This window comes from Rousettus aegyptiacus, unplaced genomic scaffold (genome assembly GCF_014176215.1).
Source record: "Rousettus aegyptiacus isolate mRouAeg1 unplaced genomic scaffold, mRouAeg1.p scaffold_m13_p_15, whole genome shotgun sequence".
Classification (NCBI taxonomy): Eukaryota; Metazoa; Chordata; class Mammalia; order Chiroptera; family Pteropodidae; genus Rousettus; species Rousettus aegyptiacus.
This window is the reverse complement of record NW_023416290.1, coordinates 30527977-30550556: the sequence shown is the minus strand read 5'-3', so window position 1 is coordinate 30550556 and position 22580 is coordinate 30527977. Positions and strand designations below refer to the sequence as shown.

The window sequence follows — 22580 nt, the reverse complement described above, 5'->3', positions numbered from 1 at the left end:
CACATGACAGTTATGTGGTTAATAACTTCCTTAAAGGGAGAAAAGACATCGAAATCTTTGTGCTCTGTGAAATGAGAGAACAAAAGGATTGTTTTCAGCAAGTTTATGTCTATAAGACAATCGGCTGGGTACCAGTCACTTGCCAACAGGTTGATGTAACCATGACCATGGCAAAAACACCGGCTGTCTTGGTCATTTCCTACTGAATTCTTGAGGAGGTTAGGAAATAAGATATATGTCGGTACACACTTGAAAATACCTTTTTTTTTCTCACTATATAAAACATATACATTCATATTATCCTAAAGTCACTTGAAAAGTATAGTGATGCTTATGAACAGTGGGAAATATTGATAAGATGAAGAGAAATGAGCACTTTACAGACAGATCTTAGATAGGCTTTAATGTGAATTGTTTTATTTAAAACAGAGAGCCATCAGAGGTGACCAACCATCAGGGTAAACATTCTAGAGCATGGCATGGGTGAAAGGCAATACTCGCCAGCACCTCACATGGGACTAAAAGACAATGTCAGCAACACACCATGGAAGGAACACAAATGAAGTGTAAAAGGCACCTGGCTGGGGGAGAAGCCGCAGTGTACGCTGCCTCTCGAGCAGGTTTTCTGTGCACTATGGATCAGTCCGGACAACCACATTCGGGATGGTACAGAAAAGGGTCTCATTTGAAGCCCGGGGTCCTACATGGGTAGCTAAGCTTTCCTAAGTGGTTTACAGCCACTGTGGCTTAAGGTCCTAAACAGGGGATGAGGTAACACAAAAGCTCTCCCCTTCCTTTTTCTGGAAGAGAAGGGAATGTTCCCCAAGTCTATTTCAGCAGTGGCTTCTGAAGGCTTTTAAGCATTCTAACTTAAAAACAAATAACAACAATGAAATAAAAGACAGAAAAGTGGCCTGAATGTAAACCAATCGAATGGAAAGGCAGATTCACTAAAAAAAAAAACTCCCCCAAAAAACTGGTGACCAGTCCATTAACTGTACATTTAATGTCCTGTCCAAACAAAGATGTTTAACATGTATCCACAATAAACGCAAGCACAAAGCTGCTTTTGGCAACTGTGAGTAAATAGCTACCTTTTCCTTTGAACACACTGCTACTGGTGACTGCATGCCAAGTGCTGACATTAGAAGAGACCCCACAATAGTGAAGGACCGCGGCATTGCCTGCCTGACGTGGCCAGGTCTGTGGGAAACAAGACTGACACCTTCACATAATGATCCCTCCTCAAAGTCTCTCCTCTTCCGTTTGTACTGGATCTTTTAACCTCCTAGCAGGGAGGTCCAAACGATCCTGCTTCCCTCTTAGTTCTAGGCACTCTCTGGAACAACTGTGATTGACCAGGGTCTTTCATTTCTTTCCAACTCCATTGGTGACTTTGGACTTGGAATGTCGATTCCTTCTTCTGGAAGAATGGCTTTCGTTGTTGCCTGGATGCTTGGGTGGGCTGTCTTCAGAACCTGGCCAAAGGAATCAGAACACACCTCCATCACTGTGGGCTCACTCAGATTCGTGGCTCTCCGTGCCCAGCCGCCCCAGGCCTGCATGTGAAGAACAGGCTCTTCCACTGATACTTGTGCTCCACCTAGTGGCCTCATTAATAAATTAAGACAAGACACACAAACCCCAGCACTGAACTAGAGCAGCCAGTGCCTGAGTATGCAGGGCGATGGCTCCCCGTAGTCCAGGAGGGTCCTGAAGAATTTTTATACTCACACTGTGGAGGAAGTATCATGGTTGTGGTGATGGGAACCAGAAGGGAGGGTACAGATGAAGTCAAAGCACAAAGGAGTGACAGTGAAAGCCTGATGTCAAGTCTACCCTCATGACCAAAGGATGCATTACTTAGGTTTCTACACCTTGACCTGCTACACACCATAGTTTCTAAATCCTTAAATTGGAAAGGCTTCTTGACTTTACAAAATTAAGGTATCACACGCCCTCTGTCATTTGACCTGGAGGCCACTTTTTTGTACAAATCGGGCCCTGACTGCTCATGACAGTGCTGGAGCCACACACTGAAGATGGCACATGCCCTCAAAATGTTCAGTCTACAGGGATAATAACGTCATTTACCATACCATATCATTTGTTTGGGAGCTCAGAGAAAGACTTCTTCATCAGCTGAGTGTGGAGCAATCAGCAGGCATCGGGGAGCTGGGGGAGGGGTGAGCATTCCAGGAAGAGGTGTGTAAGGCTTAGGTTGGCTTTCTTCTTAGGTTAAGAACATGGCCAACCTCTGGCCTAAGCAGCTAAGCGAAGAGGTTGTCCAATCCTGGACTCAGATCTAGCCCCCAGCCCCAGAGGAAACCTCTACCCAAGACAGCCACTAAAAAATGTTCTCAGTTTCGGTCTCCACTGTCCAAGAGATTCTTTTATCACTCTGAAGTTTTTTTTTTTTCTTTTTTACCATTCTATCTACCTTTCATTGAAATATATCTCTACCACAGCTTACTTCTTTCAGTCTTTTCGATGCAGAAGCCCGCAAGTACAAGGACTGATCCGTAAGGATCCGGATGTGAATCGGGGAGCTCTGTGGAAGCCCTCTGTCCACATCCATCGGCATTCTAAAACAGGCTGCTGATCCACTCCTTGACTCAGGAGAAACCATCTCAAAAAGGGTGAGTGACAACTCAGCAGAGTGTACACTAGCATTTTCCCAGGGAGAGCTCTAAAAGGCTTGATCCCAGAACTCAGGAGAACAACGTACATACGACTCTAGTGCTTTTCTTTTCCTAGGCCCACTGTTTCTCTGAGCAACTCTATGAGCTAAAATTCATGGTCCCTAGCAGTCATCATTCTCTCCCTTCAGTTAAGCCCCCCAATCAGTTCCTAAGAACGGCAAGAAACTGCTGTCTAGTGGAGCCTCCTCAGTATCATTATTTCATGTGCCTAATTTAAAATAACCAGGTAGGTGGCCCCAAGTCTTTCCACAATGCTCCTTGAGAGGTCAGTAGCCCTAACTACATGACTGAAATCCCTCTCATACTGGTCTGCCTCTTGAATAAGTGTGATTGAATCAATACACGTCTTTGAAAGGCTTTTCCTCCTGGCATACAATTCCTCCTAACCCTTTTCACTCATAAAAGGCAAGAGGGAGAACATCCCCATCGGGGTGCTTGAGATATGTGGGCCTCTTTACATCTTCCTGTCTCAGAAAAGGCAGAACTATATGGGGCCTCTTCTTATGAAGCAAGTGTTTTGGGCAGATCCTGAAAACATTTTGAATGTTTCTTAATAAGTAATAGGAGCCATGTGATGAGTAGGTTTGAGACCCTTTAAAATATACATTTATCACCATATAGAAGAGAAATACTAATCCTAAATTTCTTTATTGGGCCTCAGAATGGAGAGGGCCCAGTTAAATCTTAAACAATGAACAAGAGAGATACCTTTTGTACCTTTCCCGTGAGGCCAGGAGATATCTGGACTGTAGGTGCCATCTTCACACTCTGAGTAGGTCTAGGGAGAAAGGAAGGCTTAGTGATGGAATTTCAAAGACTCTCCAGGAGGCGGGGGGCAGGCGAACAAGTGAGAAGCTCTGTTCCTGCCTCTCTTGGTCTGGGGGGGGTCACCACCACCAAGTGATAGAACTTTCTCATGCTTATGTTTCTCAGTTACAAAACCAAGGCTATCTCTGGGTGATGTAGAATAAACCTTCTAGTAAGTACTTTAGCTCCTTAGACTCAAGGTATAAATAAAAGATGGAGGCAGTTAGACTAAGAAGTGGGTGGGACAGGTATTTTGTGATGGGGACCCAGGCTAGGGTATAGGAAGAGGTCTGCACAAAGTTGGAAGGGCCAGGAATAAGACTCAGCCTTCCAAAAACTAGTCCCGGGCTCTCTCCACAATTTTGTTTAAATAATTAAGTTTTAAACCCCTTACAAAAAGAGAATAGATACTGCAACCTATTGAACAGGGCAATCACAAGCATGGACAGCAACTGATAGGGAACAGATTCTGAACTGGTTAAGTTTCTACATGGCGAGGCCTGAAGCCCAGCTCTCACATGCTGACCACACTACATTCCCATGTGACTATGCTCTGAGCTAAAGCTCTCAGCCAGATGTGATTACTTTAAATAATAGCCATCTCTGCCTTCCCTCCCATACCTTTTCTCGGTGACCATAGTGCTCTGCATACCACACCATGCCGTATAGACACAGGAAGGTGGTGAAAGCCTGGAAGAGAAAAACCAGCACATTTTATAAATGATGATGCATAAAGTATGTTTCCCAGAACTTCAGGGTTTCAATGGAAAGTCACACAAGACAGCTCAATGCGTTTCTGTCATCTTTCCTAGGACGTTGGTCACAAAATGGCTGGATGTGGCAGAGATGAGCACAATGCACTGGGGAAGCATCCCCAAAGCTTTTGACAAGAAGAGTTATGATGAGTTCTACCTGTGACTCTATCAGAATGGAACATCATGTTTAGATGTGGGACAAGGGGGATGCACTTTCTAAACGGCTTTGCAGGTTCTGCTCAAGTGGACATATGGGATTCTCTACTGTATTTCTGATTTCACGGCCCATCCTCTCCTTTCATCACTAGGAAGAATTATAAGGACTCAGTTTGTCAGCTTCTGCGGGAAAGAGGATTTCTAAATGAAAAAGCAGTTTCATTCAGTCTGGGGTCACAGTGGGGCTGGAGGGCATTCAGGACAAATGCTCACTGTGTCAACTACAGAACACAGCTGGCCACTACTGGCCTGGCTTGGGACTGCCTTTTTACTGCTTTTTAGTCTCAGTGGCCCCACTCTGACCCCGGTTCTGGATGCTTTTGTTTTCCTTGTTTAAGGAGATAGGAAACTAAATTAAAAAAAAAAAAAATGCCTTGTAAGTCCCTGAGTAAAACGAGAAGGGTGTGGTCCATGGGGACGGGGCAGAAATAACTTCTCCTTCCCCACCAGCATCTCTACCCACCCTGCACCATGCCCTAAGTTATACTCTAAGCTAAGGAAAGAACAGACTCTACATGAATCCAAAGCCTTAAAAACGTGCTGGGGAAAAGTTCCTGGCCGCCCAGGAGACTGAGCAGCAAGTAGGGAGAGCACGTGACAGGAGCAAGGACAGATGTTCTCCCCCCAGGTCCTTCAGCCAGGCCTTATCTTCCCGAGTTATGTTAATCCAAACAAAATGACAGCCTGTTCCAAAGCTTCAGAATCCCTTGCTTAAGGAACCCATTTATACCACACCATCTTCACCGCCTAACCTCCATCTGCTCCACTGTATATCCTATTGAGGACCTATCACCATACCCCAACCGTGGGAATAGGCATAAAATAATTTTTCATTCTCACCAGAGAGATCATTAATTTCAACTCCACAGAAGAAGAAACAAAATGGCCCTTTCAAGGACATGTGGCAAGTATGTGGCAAAACTGGAGCCAGAAAACAGGTCTCTTAATATTCCTGGATACAAGGTTTAGGGACAGCAATCGAGATAAATATTGACTTTGTCTATCCATCTCTATCCATTCATCTATCCATCCACTTATCCAGTCCCAAAGAAAGAAAAGCATCACTGGAACAGCCAATACCCGCCTGTCTGTGCTGCACGGCCCAGTCTGGAAGCAGAGCTGGAAATTCTCAACACTGTGGCTGCTGGTCTAGCTCTGGCCCAGCTCCTTTAAGTCAAGAATATTTACTCAGTGCCTAGTGGAGGAACAGCATCATCTTAAGTGTCAAAAAAAGAGTCCATATGCTCCAGCTGGCCTTCTACTTTCATGTCATTGAAGTGGGAATAGCAACATGGTGGAGAGATAATATAAAACACAGAGGACCACTAGTTCACATGCATCCATCTATACATTAGGGATTTAAAGGAAAAGGATTCATACCCCCCATGAAAAAATTTGGTAATGAATAAATACATCAAAATTATAAAATGAAAATGACTTCTGACCTTTACCACACTCTAGTACATACTCAGACTTCTAGCATACACCACCCATATTAAATGTACTGTTTTCATGGCATGGAAAGAGTGGGAAAGACTGGAGGATTTGCGGTGTGGCGGCCTGCGTCTGTGTTAGGTCCTTTATGAAGAGCAAAACAGGCAATCCTAGGTTTCACAAGGAGGGGGAGGTCCGGGAAGTCAGGTTACACCTCCCCAGACCAGTCAGTGGCTGTGCAGTGGGGCTGGGCAGGCTGGCCAGAGCGGTCACTCCACTAGATCTCAGAGCAGTGAGGGCCGGGCTGGCTGTCATCGCGAATTCTGCCCACCAGAGGGCAGGCGAGAGGGGCTCTTCCTCTTACTTCCCCAGCCCCACCTCTAGGAGGGTAGGTCAGCCCAGCAGACAGCCCTGCAGGGGACAGGCTAGACACTGGCAAGTGATCAGCACATCACGACTGTCACACAGAGGGCCTACTGTGGCTGCCAAATTTACCATTTCACCCAGGTACAAAAGACCCATTTCGCATTTGCCCCTGGAGACAAAGCTTGTAATTTGGGGTTTGCAATCACACCCGTGGAAATCTAGGCATGTACCTACTTAGAATGTCAAGACCTGAATTTAAAATAGCAACCGTACAGATTTTGTCTAAAGAAAAAGGAAGAAAAAAAAAGAAAGAAGAAAAGTATGTGGGATGAGAGAGCCATGGCAGTTCACAACCATGCACCGGTTTGGCGGCAACGAGGGAGTAAAACCTGTTTGACTAACAGGTCACAATAATGAGCATTCCATTTACCAGGTTTGATCTAGCGTAACAGATCTTTGCTTCCACATTAATCTCAAGTTCCAGATATATTCTCTTACTAAGCAAGAAGAATAATTAGATGCTTTGTTCCTCTGAGCAGTGTGGGAGGCGGGGCATAACTTAACACTGCTTTACTGAATAAAATTCATCCCACTCCTGAGTTTGAGATCAATCCTGAGCTTTAATAAGGGCTATGAGTATGAAAAAGCACCAGAACCTTGTTTCCATCCTTCTTCTTTGGGGACGCTTCATTGGCCTCATTGAGGGCCAGGTCCCCCTCCATGGTTCTTGTCACTGCTAATACCAACTGGCAGATTCTGCTTCTCTTCAAGGTCCTGCTCTCCAGTGACTGTTTCTCAGCTCTGGCCTGGCCTCTACATGTGGCAGCTCTGCAGGATTCCACCTTCAGTGAGTTTTTCTAACCCATGCTATGTCTCCAAACTCATCTGATGGCTCCAGCAGTGCCCTACACACAACTCTTTCATCTCCACCACCGATAGAGTCCATCCAGTTTTACTGGACATATCAGAATTTCCAATGACACAGGACACTTCAGCTGTAAGTTCTAAGGATCCCGCAAACCCCAATGCCCCAAACCAATGTCATCTCCTTTCAAGGGGCTTCTGATATCCCTGATCTGTTACTTGTCCCAACAGCCACCAGGGGCACAAACTAGACACCATGGAGTCACCCTCAAATCCCTTTCCAGCTATTACAGGGGACGGCATTGTGTGGAGCTAACCTCTTCAACAAGCTCTCAAATGCAGCCCTTGGTTCAGCCAGTTATTTCTCACCTGGGACCCTACAACACCCTCAGACCAAACTCCTCTTCCAACCCCTCTTCCCTGCAGACTCTCCTCCCTTCCACAGCATTTCCCACTGAAAAATCTCCTTTGGGTCTCCTGCTACAGACAAACAAAGTCCTTCCTGAGCAGACATCTATCCTCTCTTCCTCCAACTCACTCTCCTCACTCTCGCTCCCCAAACATGCTGTGATCTTCCTGGTACAGCTTCATGCTTTTGCACATGTGTGTTTCTCAGTCTGCATGTACATCTGTCTCTGACTCTTGAACTCACTCCTTTATTCTCCATGTGTCTGTGGGGTATTTCCCATGCATCAGGCGCTGTGCTAGAGTCAGTGGGGACAAAAGGACAACGAAAACGTACTCTCTGTGAATAAGAATGAAGAGACAGATATAAATGCTACAAATTACATTACACTGAAGTTAGAACTCAAAGAAATATGTACAAAGTGAGATTGGTCCCTGAGGAAGATATTTCCTAGTCTGCTTTGCAGGTCATGGAGGACATGAATTTAAGTTTGTTCTTGGCATGATTCACTAGGTAGAGGAAGAGAGAAAAGCATTCAGATCAGGCAAAGGAAGTATCACGTGTGATGGCAAGAGCACTCTGGATGGCTCGTTGAGGTAACCAAGGAGTTGGGGGTAGCTGAGTAGAGCAGACGTGGGTGGCGGGATTCTTCTTCCTTCTTGGTATTGTTTTCTACAGGCAGGGAGTTTTCCTGGTATAATTTTCCAGTTTCTCTACCCCTCACTCCTTTACTGCGGAAGAGCTAACTCTTATCTTACTGGTGAATCTGAGAGAAGGAAGATGGGCATTTCCCTCCAGGTGCCGGGTCACCAGCACAATGTAGGGAGGCGTGTCTCCTGGCGCTGGAAAATGTGTCTACTCCGGGATTCGCTATCTGGAAGCCCCTCATTGTCAAGCATCTAAAGCGGATAATGAAAGATGTGGATTCTCAGTAAAAAAGATGCTATTCTGATCTCTAGATCCTCCTCCCATCCTGTCTTTCTCTTAATTACTCTGAACTTGGATGGGGAAAAATATTATATCATTGGGCTCTCTCAAGCCACCAACAATAGCGAATGATTCTGAACAGGAAAAAGAGATTCAGATCTGAATTCTGAAAGATCACTTCAGCAGCAGTGTAGAAAATGGATCTGAAGGGCAGGATGGAGGGAGAATAGGTGTCTAGACAGCTGCAAAGGCAGTGAGAATGGAGAGGAGGGTGGAGCTGGGCCACACAGCTGAATGACTGAAATCTGGTGACCTGCTGATTTGAAGAATGACAAAGGACAGGAAGCAGCCTCCCAGGTTTTTAGCTGGGCACCTGAGGGATGGGAGAGCCACTCACTGTGCTCCTTCCAAGTCCTGTTCACTCATTTCCTCCAGGGAGAACCTCGCCAACTCCCCATGTCGCCTGATGCTCTCTCCAGGGCTCTTTCAGCAATATGTACACGTCCTTCTTAATACTAATCACCCATTAACATTGCTCTTTTGTGTGTATAATTCTATTGCCTGGATGTGGAGACCCGTGGAGGGTCTAGGTTTGAGCCCTGCCTCTGCCACTTACTTTCTGTGTAAGCTGGGGCACCTAATGAACCTCTCTGTGACTTTACTTATTCACTGATAAAAGAAGGCTAATAATGTACCTCCCCACAAAATGTAAAGATCAAATGTACTATTCATAAGAAGGGTTTGGAACAGTGTCTGGTACATGATAAGCATTAATAAATTTTGTCATCACCATCATGTATCTGTGGGGGTCCAGCATCAGATGCAGCTTTGATGAGCACTCAGGAAATGAGAAGGAATGACAGACATACAAGGAACCGTGCTAAGTGAAGGGGAGATCGACAGGAAGACCAGATGTGGTTCATGTTCACACAAAGGCAAATCAAAAGTCATCAACGTAAAAGTGTACGCTAAGTGTCAAATAAGTAAACCAGAGAGAAAGTCTCAAAATTAAAGAGAGACTGGTGAGGTCCCTGCAGGCAGGGTGCCCAGAGAGGGCTTCTCAGACACGGCTTTGAGAAGACCATTCTGGCCACCGACGCCTCAGTGAAAGCTGTGCACTGGCGGCTGGGAGCCTGCTACCGGGCTGTTGTGAGAAGGGCACCTACCCATGCCCCAGCAGTCCTACCTGCCTCCACCTATCTGGGTCTCCTCTGGCATCAGGTGAGGGCAGTAGGTCATGCTACAGTTCACACAACTGAGGGGCACAAGCCAGAAAGCAATGAATGTGAAGAGTGCTTGGTTAAAATCTCCAGGCATATTTGACAAACTCCCCTAACCAAACCTTATATCTAGTCTCACCAGGACAGAAAAAATACATTTGAGCATTATCCCTAGAGTTTAAGTACAAAGGAAATCATTATTACCTTTTATTGTTCAATATAAAAGAAGACAGAAAAAGCTAGGATTGCTAACAAGTAACCCTAAAAATAGGCATCATGAAAGGCAAAAAAAACAAACAAATGAAAAAACACTAAAAATACAAAGTTTAGTCTTGTCAAAAAAACAAAAAACAAAAAAAAACTGAATCTGATTAAGCTTCTAGATCCAGCTACCAATTTACAGAAAATACAGAGAACAAAGAAATCTGTTAAATTACTGCACAGGATGAAATCAGTAAAATCCAGACTGTGGGAAAATATACAGGACAAAAGCTGATTTCTTCAACAAATAAAGTATGAAAGAGAGAGAGCTAGAGATAGAAGGAAAGTATAGACTGAGACTTAAAAAGCATGACAAGAATTGCCAAATGTGGGTTAAAAAATAAGAAATTTAAGAAAATGTCAGTAATTTGAATACTGATTAGATATTTGACTGTATTAAGGAATTACTACTAATTCTTTTTCACATGTGATAATGGTATAGTGGCTGCAAAAAAAATTCTTATTTTCTTTTAGAGATAAATCCTGAAATATTACAGGTGATCTGCTTCAAAATAATTTGGGGTAGAGATAGTGACTAGGAAATATAAGGAAACAAAACTGGCTGTGAACTGTAATTGTTGAAACTGGATAACGGGTACATGAGGGGTCATCTACTCTTTACCCATCTACTTCCAAATATGTTTGAAATTTTCTATAATTATAAAGAAAGCCCAAATTAATTTTTAGACCAAGTAAGGAAAAGATCCTAAGCTTAAATGTAAAATAAGACTTTTCTCCAAAATAATAAAACAAACTAAGAAAGGCAGTCAAAAAATGTGTAAGCTGGGTAAGTAAGATCTTACTCCCTGCGAAAGGCGTAGGAAAAGTCCCAGGACAATAGGGCTGGAGGCCGCAGACTCTGCCCTTCACAGAGGAAGCTCACTTCACACAGGCTTCACTTAGAAAGGCAGCTGGCGGGGCAGAAACTGCACAGTCTGATCACCTTCAAAAACATCTCACATGGCCTATCAACTACAGCCTGTCGTCTTGCACATAAATGCTTATACAGTAAGGTGTGTTACAAGGCACTGTAATTATCCTTGTTGCTTCACAGCAGGCCTGAAATTCTTCACGTGCAGGTGAATTCCCTTAAGTGAAATAAATGCATGCATGGCGTACCTGCTGAGGGCGTCTGACCAGAACCTGTCAAGGTGACCCATTTTGGATGTCATGTGATCCTATGTGTTTATTCTTGAACTGTGGACTGGTGACCAATCTCAGGTTATTACAAATAGAATGTCCTGTCTATGAATTTCTAAGGAACCTTGGTGCATTAGAGTTTGTTTGTTTGTTTAAGGGACAGGATGTAGAATTTAGCTAACTCTGGGTGAAAAAGTAAGGACTTACCACGCAAAGAAGCCAAAGCACAACATAGAGTATTTGGGTCTTAGAGAAGAGATCTTGTCCAAATTTTATGCAAACAATAGCTTCCAGGAAACCAATGACCCTAGGTAAACAGAGAACAGGAAGTCAAATACTAATTCGTTTTATCAGAGCATATACATTACCAGAAATACACATTCCATCAAAAAGTTCAACTGGTCATAATGTTTCTGCCCCTAACACTGGTAGCAGGCCCCAAACAAAATGACATTATTCTAGCCTAATGCATTTTCTTCAAAATTAAACACAGTTGACCCTTGAACGACATGGGTTTGAACTGCACGGGTCCACTTACATGTGAATTTTTTTCAATCAATACTGAAAATCCTAATGATTTTCTCAATAACATTTTCTTTTCTCTAACTTTAGCTCGTTTGCAGTGTATAATACATATAACACACAAAATATGTCAATCAACTGTTTGTGTTATCAATAAGGCTTCCAGTCAACAGTAGGCTATTAGTATTTAAGTTTTTAGGGAATCAAAGTTTTTTGTGTGGAGTTTTGACTGTGTGGGGGGTTGTTGCCCTTAACCCCCATGCTGTTCAAGAGTCAGCTCTGTATGTGTGTGTATTTTTATATGCAATAAAGTTTATTTTACTATTATTCCTCTTTTTTTTTTTTTTTTTAAAGACTTGGTATTTTTTTAGAGGAGTTTTAGGTTCATAACAAAATTGAGGGAAGTTACAGATTTACCTCATACTCTACATCATCTCCCATACTATATCTTTACAAGAGTGGTACATTTGTTACAATCAGTGAACCTACATTGACACATTATTATTACCCAAAGTCCACAGCTGACATCAGGGTTCACTCTTATATTTTCAATTGTTTATTGGACAAATGCAGAATGACATGTATCCACCATTATAGAATTATACAGAGTAGTTTCACTGCCCTAAAAATCCTGTGCCCTGCCTATTCATCCTTCTTCCCCTCCCAAGAAATAAAACTATTTTTTACTTCTTTCTTCCTCCAAGACTAGAATCTCAGCTCATACATCTTAATAGCTGGAGGCACCTAATATTGCTAACTCAGCACCTGTTACCACCAGGGTGGAGAGTCACCACTTGCTGGAACCCTCTCAGGGACCGGGAACCCACTACCTTTGTGAGTGGCTTATTCTGCCACTCAGTCTCTTTAGCTGTTGGGATCCTTTTCATTGTTTCAGGCTGGCCTCTTGTCTCCTTCCACCCATGGGTACTAAGTCTGCCACCCACAGTCAGACATGATGAGTTTGAGCCTGTGTCTTTCGATAACTTGAAGGCAAAAATCACATTCCCTCTCAGCCACCTAAAAATTTCCAGATTCAACATCTGCCATGTTTGCTGATAATATAAACCTTTTATCCTCTCTCGATCTGTAAACAACTTTGCTAAATACAAAAATGTTAAAAAACAAAACACTTTATGATTTATTCTCTAATTAAACATCAAAGGAAAAAAGTCACTCTTATGTTCTACATCTTTATTTATGAATATAAAAATCAGACTTTTATTAAGGTTCAGAGCATAAGATAAAAATGAAGTAAGAGTGACACAGCTAGTCATGTAATCCCAAAGATTGCTTAAGAATACATAGGAAAAAAGCACACATACAGATTTCATACAAGTCTACTTTTGTGTCCCTTGCTTGAGATGAAATACAATCAGGGATTAGTATGGTTGCACAGATATTCTCTAAAAATACAAGAAGAAAGGCTCTGTGCCCCCTTACCTGTTGGTAGACACAAAGGTCACTGCCATCATCAAACAACTGGATGCCTGGAAAGAACCACTTTAGAGAATTTGGGGCTCTTTTCCCCTAGCCCCAATCAAAGAAGGTTTAGGAATTATTGGCCTGAATCTGCAAAAAGCCCTCCAACAAAGCATGGCACATGTGAGAAAGTATCATTTTAGCTGAGGTAAACAGGAGGCTTATAAGTGTAGGTCTGAGTTTCACTTGATCCTGGTCTAGACTGAGGGCTGATGCTAGATGGCACCTAAACTTTGGTTACTTCCAGGCTGCACAGTGAGGGGAAGGGTGCCTGTGAGTGGACATAAAAAAAGTATTAAACCTTTGGCCGGGACTTCTTGAAGTACAACTGAAAGTGCTAAGCCCCGGAACTAAGTGTGGCTGTCTGCCCTTAAGCCAGACAGAACACCTGGAGTTTACTATGAGAGATTTCTGGATATTTAACTGGATTGACCACCTTTCAAAAGCATGGTAATCAGCAGGATAGAGCTGTGTTTCTGACTTCTGTGATCTGAGACCATGGCAAGAAACATTTTATTGTGACCCAGTACATGTACATACATACATGCGCGTGCACACATATGCATGCATGTGCACACACACACACACATATACACACCCTGAAACAAGTTTCATAAAATAATTTGTCCCCCCTTATTAGGTTAGACAGACATGAGCAACAAGGGAACAAAGAAATGGTGGCCCAGGCCCCAGATAGCCCAAAGAACACCTCATTTGTAGTTAACGAATCACTCCTGCATCCTGAGGGACAAAGGACTTTAATCCACCCACTGATGCTTGCACAGAAAGTACTACCTTAACCTGCCTGTAACCTCAGCCTCATTCTACCATCATTATAATACTGTGTCTCTTCCTGGAAGTTCATGAATCTAATATAACAGACTGAGTTCTGGGTATGCACATGTATAAGAGGCATAGTGTTATATAACAGCCAAATGTCAATCAAAATGACCTCACAGGCCAATCACCTAGGAACACCTTTGTAACCGCCCATGATGGCCCTAATGCACAGACCTTCCCACTTCTGTGCTGTTACAGCTCTTTGCTGAAAACCGGTTCCTTCCTTGAAGTGTACTCTGTCTTTTATCTTCTACCTTTTCACTTCCCAAATTCCACAGAGCTGCAGCCTTTCTTAGCATGGCTCATCTCCTTCTAAAACATACTTTTAATAAATCTTACTTTTTCTAAATCTCACTGATCTGTAATTCTTTGCTGTGTCAGTGGGGAAGAACCAAGGACCGCCCCACCCCATGCCACTGGGGTGATGCTGAATTGCACATTGCCCCAGTAGTTAAAACCCGTACTCTGACATTTTTCTATTCTATTTCATTTTAAGGAAGTGCTGGTCATGATACACCCTGTTGACTTCATAATGAACTGAAGTTTGTTCTGAAGACGAGAGCTTTCCAGTCAGCAACTTTAGGATATGCTTTGCCCCTATGTGCTGAGGAATCTTAGTTAAGCCCTTGTCCATGAATGTGGCCTCTCAGTGAGGTGACTGGGGTTGGGGTCAGTGTGTGTGTGTGTGTGTGGCGGGGGGGGGGGATACGGGGGTGGAGGGTAGGGGAAGGGAGAGAGTTGTGTCACAGTAGCATGGGTCTTGAGGGCCACCCAAAGGCTTGGCTTTTAGTCTGAGGGAGCCAGGAGCCCCTGGAGCAGAGTTTTAACATGATTCAGTGCATTATATTTTAATATGATAGTCTGGCAGCTGAACTGAGAACTGATGGTGAGGAGGCAAGAGCAGAAGCAGTGAGGCCTCTAAAGCAGGGGGAGGACCAGGGGAGTAGCTGTGGAGATGTGAGGGGTGATGGAAACTGGGAAGCAGTAAAACTCAACAATCACATGGGCTCTTTAACCACCAGCCATTGCCCCCAGAGGGAGTCCTAATAAATAGTGTCCTGGAATGTTAACATTACTTTTGTATAAGACTTAAATGGCTGCTAGCTTAGGGCTGAGGCCAAGGATTGAGTAGGATGGGAGCCTCTATTAAGTCTGTCAGCTGAGGCAGCACAAGCTCTTCCCCAGGGCTCCCTGAACTCAGTGCAAAAGTAAATCTCTCTGATCTTTAACAAACTGAAGAGGCAGACAAATTGTGTTGGATGGAATTCACTCAGAGCTCCAACTCCCTTTAATGCCTGTGGCCATCCTTATCTTGAATTAGCATGAGTAGGAGGCAAACTCTCCAGCTGCCTGAGAAGCCTCTGCCTGGGGTCGAGGCTGGTCTGCTGACACACATTCTCAGCTCCCCATCTTAGGAGCCTGAACTTTAAGAGACAGGGCAGACAAAAATGTTAATGTAGAGTCCAGAGTAAGGAGCTCCTCAGTGAGAGCAACAAGAATGTAAGCATGGCTATTACAGAAATCGGGGCACGAAAGCTCTAGGCTCAGTGTGTGTAAGCTGCATGTACAAGCAGGGAGTTTTCAGCATGCCAACAAACCTGCTGTTGGATTCTGAAGATGCCCCAGCTTGCCTGCATTCCATAAAGACTGCTCTATAGCTGCACAAAATGCTCTACTGGTAAAGTAGGGAAGAGGTAAGAGAATTAAAATGTTAATCAAGCCACAATCAGAGACTGCAGTTTGCTGATCGGCCCTGCAGCGAGGCCAGGACACCTTCAGAACAAAGGAAGATTTCTGCTGGATTACTAAGAACCCAATCTCTACACCTGTGCAGGGGAAACAGGAACCAGGGGTCTTTCCCTAAGGATAAAACCATGGGGAACCTATGGATTAAAGGCTAGGAAATGCCAGCAGGCTTTTCACTCTACATATTCTTACCTTTTCACCTACATACTCTTCTCCTTCTTCACTTTATGTCCATTTCAAAGCAAATGGGTTAACAAAGTCTTTTAAACAATAACTTACAGGAACTAAAGAATGATGTAGAAATTGAATTCCCTGAACAATGGGCCAGTCTCTACTCACTGTCTTTCCAAGTCTCTCTTGCTCCTTCTCATTCTCTGCCTCTGAGAGGAGACCACACTCTGTTTGTGGGGTTTTATCACTTTCCTGTTGACTCTAACTTTGGCATGTGTGCTGAATTCTTCCTACACTCTCTGCCAAAAGACCTCCTTCTTCACTCAGTGCAGGGCTTGGTCTCCCCCCCACCACCTTGGGGAAATTAGCCCTGTCCTGCATCACTGTGATGGCTCCAGGCCCAGGGCAGCCAACCTTCAGCCAGCCAGGAGATGACCCACACGTAATGGCATGAGAGGTATATAACACCACACAACTGCTACACCACCACACCAGTAGCCAGGAAGTGTTCTAGAGTGAGTCCCCTTCTGATTAGGGTGAGCAGAAATGCCTTTTGGGAGGAAGTGATAACTGAGCTGTACTTATCAGATAGAAACAACTTCCACTGTGCTCTTGGAACTTACAAACTTCCTAGGGAAGCCCCAGGTATAGAACAGGGTGTAGGGTGGGAAGTGTTAGGCTTCCTAGCTTGACATCGGAATCCAGACAAGGGCCCACCCTAAAGTTCTGGCACCACTGTCCTAATCAGCCACTACCCTAATCCAGATACTCAACTGACATTCCCCATTCTATACCCTACCCCCACATAACCCTATGAAAACTATCCCATCACAGGGCACGACTTCTCTGGCCCCTCTCCCCTCTGGACCAGAGAACCTCGCCCGAGAACGTTCTCCCAATAAAGGCTTGCTTTTAAAACTTCTCTCGGTGTGTCACACATTTACCTTATAGGAAGAGGTTAAAAGGGTCCTGGGTGGGACACCTAGTACAGTCCTGCTCACTTGTTTTGTTGTATTTTAGGGTTTGGGGCAAGATGTCATTTGAGGAAATGGATTCTGCTGCTAAAAACATAACAACTGCCACCAGGGGTTTGGGCTGTCAGGGAGGTTTCCAAGCAAGGGAGCAGGGAGAACCAGAGTAAAGAGGGAGCAGTCCTGAGGACAGGATGAAGGGGAAGGTTCTGGGAAAGGGAAACTGGTTATAAAGCCACCATAACAGTGTGGGGCCCAGGGTCTGAAAGAGAGACAGGAGCAGCCCAGAGAGAAGGTGAGGACGGGTGAGAGAGGCTGTGAAACGAAGGTCAACAGGAAGATGGTGGGGACCTGGTAGTGACAGGAAGGGTCAAGAGTTAGATGACACCACTAACAGTTATCTGTTTCCCTCAGCACATTCCCTCATCCTGGAAGGACCTTGTGCTACAGCGCTGTTTCTATCCTTAAAAAAAAAAAAAAAAAAGAGAGGGAGAGAGAGAGCCTGGAAGAATGGTACAATTTCAGACACTGTGGGAGGGATAGGGGGATGGAATAGGAAGCCACCAGAGGAAACTGAGAAGAAACAGAAAAGTAGGAGGAAAACCAGGGCAGCTGTTGCCGAAGGAAGAGAACAGCTGTGAGACAGCAGACACTGTGGGGAGGCAGGAGAGGCAAGGATGGAGAGGGATCTTGCTGGTGTGGAGCTGAGCTGGGAGAGAACAAGTTAGCAGTAGAGGCCCAAACACTTTGTGATGGGGACACCAGTACGGTTGGAGTGACCTGTGGCCAGGAAACTCAGAGGGTGAGGGGCAGTTCTGATAGTGAGGTGGCCTCCAGGCACAGTTTATGCTCACCTGATCCCTGAAAGACCAACCCAGGAACTTCGGGAAGAGAAAGTGACTGCTCACTCATGTTAAAGCTGGAGCTTGGACGCCTTCCTCCCAGGACCAAGTAATCAAATAGCTTTCCTTATAAGCCAGGCTCATTTAGGTAAACAAACTCAATTAAAACAAGAGTGGAGTGGGAGGAAGACGAAATTGAAGATGATAAAAGCACACACCTGAGGGGAATCTGTTTGCATCTGCCTGGTTCCCATATTCCCACAGAGCTGAGGTAACAGAATGTGTCTTTCTAAACAGAGAAGAAGCCGATTTTTTCACACTGCTGCCCTCTCCCTGGCGGGCCCCATTCCCTAGCTGGACAGAGACCTAACTGTGCTGGGCACAGCACACTGAAGCATAAAAGTCTTAAAAGCTCAGATCTCTGGCACAACTGTAGGAGACCCCACTGTAAGTCTATATTTAGTTATATCAGTTAGTAATTAATACAAACTTTTTGAGGGTGTGACATTTACAGAAAAGTGCTCTCTTCAGGAGGAAAAGATGTGGAACTGTGGGAAAGAAGCCTCTGGAGGTCCTGTTTGACCTTCCTCCTCCCCTCTCTAAAGTCTTCAAAGGCAAACTTTGAATGTCACTTCTTGGGACACTCCTACTCTGTTCCCTCACATCTCCATACCTGGCTAAAGCCTAAAATTAATCCAAAGTTGGTGAAAAGAAAGCTGTAAATCGGCTACTAGTTATTAAAGAAAGTCAGAAATTAAAATGTTTGCTGTTTTGATAGATGGAAAAAGACAAAATGAGGGCAACAGGGAGGCAGGGGAGAGATGGGGCAGAAGAGGGAGATGGTGGTCCCCTCAGGGCAAATGCTCAAGAGACTAGACCAGAGGCTCTGGCCTCCTGTGTCATCCTCACTGATTGATAACAGCAGTGCAGAGGCAGCTCTGATTCATGAACCCAGAAGATCCACTGTGTGTGGTTTATGGAGAGAGATCTATTATTTTTCAGCATGGCCCACTAGTTCTCAAGATTGATTAATTTTGATATCACTTTACTAGAAGATTTCAATTCTCAATAAAACATACTAAATTAGCCAAATGATCTCACCTTCGAAATTTATTTTATCACCTTTCAACAAGACACAACTTTCTGTAGCAGTGTTTTCTGCCACTGTGATCCAGTTTATCTTTGCCATTTCTCCTTCCATGGGATTTTTTTGGCTGCCTGATTAGAAAGAAACTTTACTGTAACACTACCTCTGATCTGCATCTCCTTTTCCTCAACAGGTAAATAGATAGTTCTGTAAAAAGTATATCCACTCCGCAGTAGAATAAAACCTTGCCAAGGACTTTTAAATATAAAAAGAAAAATGTGAGTGGAAAGAACAGAGCTCAAACGCAGGAAAATCACTGCCTCCTTGGACGAGACAATAAGACAAGAAGAAAGTCTCCACCTCTCTCCCTTCCAGAACTCCACAATCATGTCTTCTTCACATGGCCTTTGCTCAGTATGTTAGAAACCTGGTAGATGTGTAAATTCTTTCTTCTGCCAGATCACTAAATGGCAGAAATCTAATCCATCTTATCATCCTTTAAGCTGAAATCTCTTTAGGCAAAAAAAAATCAGCTTCGGTGACAGAATTTCTGAGAAACAAATGACAATGGCCCTTTGTCTTTAGGCAAAGGGGGACCTTTCTAAATCTAACTTGAATAAAACCCTCAAAATCTGGAATGGGTGCTGGACACAGACACACACACAAATGTTTGAAAGGAATGACACTGCAATGTTAATAGCAATTACCTCTAACTGACTGATTTAAGTGAGCTTTAGTTTCTTTTCTGAATTGTTTATCAACGTATATGTATTAATCTTTAATTGGAAAAGTGATTTTGTTTAAAGATCTGTTGAAAGTAGTAATTTTTATCCTATTATGAGTTTTTATCAAATTTCTATATACTGTCACACTCAATTCAGAACCTAGATTGGGTCTTGAATCTAAGCTACCCAAGGCCCTGAATTTCGTATACAGATCTGCTGAACGTCTCTGCAACTTTAGTTGCTCAATGGCATGGTAAAATGTTGATGGTGTTTTAAGCAGAAGAACCACCTACCTGAAATACTGAAGATGGTCTCATATTTCATATGTGTGTGTGTGTGTGGGGGGGGGGGGTTGTAAATTAGATAACCCATGGTCTCTTTCATCACTTAAATAATAGTAAATTCAGATATAGCATTTGTATCCATAAAAAGACAATAAATTGTGACCATGTGGCAATGTGCTAGTTCTCTTTGGGACAATAAAATTATACCTCGGTATATAGCAAGCAGCTGTTTTGCAGGATTTTTTGATGTGAAAGTAACATGAAATGTGGGTAAGTCCATCATAAGATGATGTCCCAAACTCATCATCAAATTCAAAAGAATTTGAACAATTCGTTTTCTAATTTATTTCATAAAAATCTCTTGATTTCCTATTTCTTAAAAAAAAATTCGTTTCTAAACCTTCTTTCTACAATTTTCCAATTATTCTAAATTTAAATCAGAAAAAGTAATGTTAAAAATGGAGGACATATAAAAACATCGGCAAGACTTCATTGGACAATTGTACTGAAAGGCACTTAATATAGGGTCAAAAAATAACCAAAGAAACTTAGAGGTGTAAGTGGTTCTTAAACTTCCATAATAACAGAGTACTCACCCAAACACCCAGCACTGTGTTCCCACACGTTTGCACTGCGTGTCAGTGAGGTAAGCGTAGTACTGCCTGAAAGGACAAAGGTGGAACTCACTGAGTGCTGCTGGGAGACCAACAAGTCAACATGGAATTAAACTGCTGTCACTGAGTGAGTATAAGAAATGTCCCGTCTTGCTCCGCATACTTGAGCTGCCTGGTCTAGGTCTAGTCCAGGGCCAGGAAGCCGGGGCCTGTTGTAACACTCCCGTGAGGGGTTAGAAGTCTGGCCTGAGCTGGAGGGAGCAGGGCATGGTTTAAACAGCCAGATTATCAGCAAAGGTACTCTTAATTCAGGAACAGACCCCCAAAGCCTCGAGTCTAAGCAACCTCAGGTGCGTGCTTCAGTTTCCCTCTGTGGACATGAATCCCAAGGGTCATTGGCACTGTCATTAACTGTCTCCTCTGGCTCTCTATAGTAAAAAAGGTTGTATTTGTAATCAGGCAAGAAATACACTCATTGTTTGGCTCTCAGAAACTGGAATGGGACCAACCCTGTCTGTACCTCACTGTCACGGAATATCAATGACTTTGGATGTTACTGACAAGATTAGAAAAAAGAGGCAATGATGTATAGTTGAAAGGCTTAGAGCAGCACCCATCTGACAAAAATATAATACAAGCAATTTAAAATTTTCCAGTTGCCATCTTAAAAAAGTAAAAAGGAACAAATGAATCATTTTCGTAATATATGTTATTTAACCCAACATAGTGAAAACATTATAAAGAAGTATTTTATATTGTTATTGTACTAAGTCTTTTAAATCCGATGTATATGTTACATTATAGCACATTTCAGCATGGACTGGCCACATTTCCAGCACTCATGGCCACATGTGGTAAGTGGCTGCCATATAGGACGGTGCAGGCTTAGTCTCACAATCACCCCGAAACTCAACCCTTCAAAAACAGCATCTGGACCAGGAATTCATCATCTTTTTGGGGCCAAAGTCTCCACTGAGGATTTGATGAAAACTATGGTAAAGACATATTTAAAACATGTAGACAAAACTTTGCATTAAATTTCAGGATATTCACGGATATCTAAAGCTTATCCATGAACTATCACCTCACCCCAAAACCCCAATGAAGAATTCTGGCTATAAAGAAGTGAAGTTTTCCTCTAATTTCATTTTCATTACCTAATTTGCTTTTACCAATTCAGCTACTTTACCCTCTAATGTATCCATCCCCTTATCAGATTAAAAGAAAGTTTGTTGAAATATTTTCTCAAAGCAGATTAGTATGAAAGTCTAACCAAAAAGGAAGGAAATGGAGACGTGTTGTGTATGATTTATCCTGAAGCCCATAATCTTTCTCTTCATTTAGGAGCTGCTGTTTGCTTACTGGAATAGCTGTGCTAAAACCCATTAGAGCACTTCCACCTTTCCAATTAGCTTGTTAAAGCATCTTCTTACACAGGAACTGCCTCAAGTAATGTTAAGAACACAGAAAGTGGCTAATTTTTAAACCCCAAAAAATCGTGACAATCCATAGCACTTGGCAAATATTTTGAGGAGCTCTCAAAAAGTTAAAACACTGGATTTTGAGTCTCAGTTTTTGTTTTAAAATGTTTAAAAATACTGAAATTTCATGATAAATCAGATGTGATTTGCTATTCTGTTTTATGACATTTCTTTTCTCACTTTCTTGATTGTTTCTAATTTTATAAAGAAACTGCTGCTAATCTTTCCTGAAAATAACTGTGTGTAAAATATAATTAAATTTTAACTAAAGGAGAGAGGCTCCAACCCACCAAGAAAAAACAGTATTTATGGGATAATGACTTCAATAACCACTGGTCTGTAAGAGTCAAAGGGCTGCTGGCTTACTGACCATTACTTTCCTGTTTGGTTCAAAATAAAAAGAAATGGAATTTTGGTCCTAACTCCACAAGACTCAGCTGTGTCTTCTTTGGTTCATTCAATCCAGTATTTGGGGACACACACACACACACACACCTCTCTATATATCCTCAGATCTTATATTACAAATATATTTATAATAACGGATGAGGACAAGAGGTGCTGGCTAGGAGTGAGGGGTATGTTTGACCCAGGAAAACACCTATTCTCCTTGGCAAGTGAGGCCTCTACTTGTGTAGTTTGCGAGCACATTAAAAATGATATGTTACCCTACAGTTTCTGAAAAGCTAACTCTTTTAACTGCTTAGTTTGTATTTGTAC

General features: G+C 43.1%; 1 protein-coding gene across 3 annotated transcripts in view; it reads right to left on the bottom strand.

Moving 5' to 3' along the window:
* Window positions 1–384: 384 nt before the first annotated feature.
* PTDSS1 (phosphatidylserine synthase 1) overlaps window positions 385–22580 on the bottom strand; it is a 60769-nt gene continuing 38573 nt past the window's right edge. Inside the window, exons 9-13 of one of the 3 annotated variants that reach the window (XM_016125458.2) lie at window positions 20362–20427; window positions 11306–11405; window positions 4131–4199; window positions 3411–3480; window positions 385–1478 (exon numbers count right to left, since the gene is read on the bottom strand). In XM_016125458.2, coding sequence (XP_015980944.1) covers window positions 1369–1478; window positions 3411–3480; window positions 4131–4199; window positions 11306–11405; window positions 20362–20427 — 415 coding nt within the window. In that variant the 3' untranslated portion in view covers window positions 385–1368. The remainder of the gene's footprint in view (window positions 1479–3410; window positions 3481–4130; window positions 4200–11305; window positions 11406–20361; window positions 20428–22580) is intronic. The other 2 variants (XM_016125459.2, XM_036232889.1) reach the window with 2 other exon arrangements.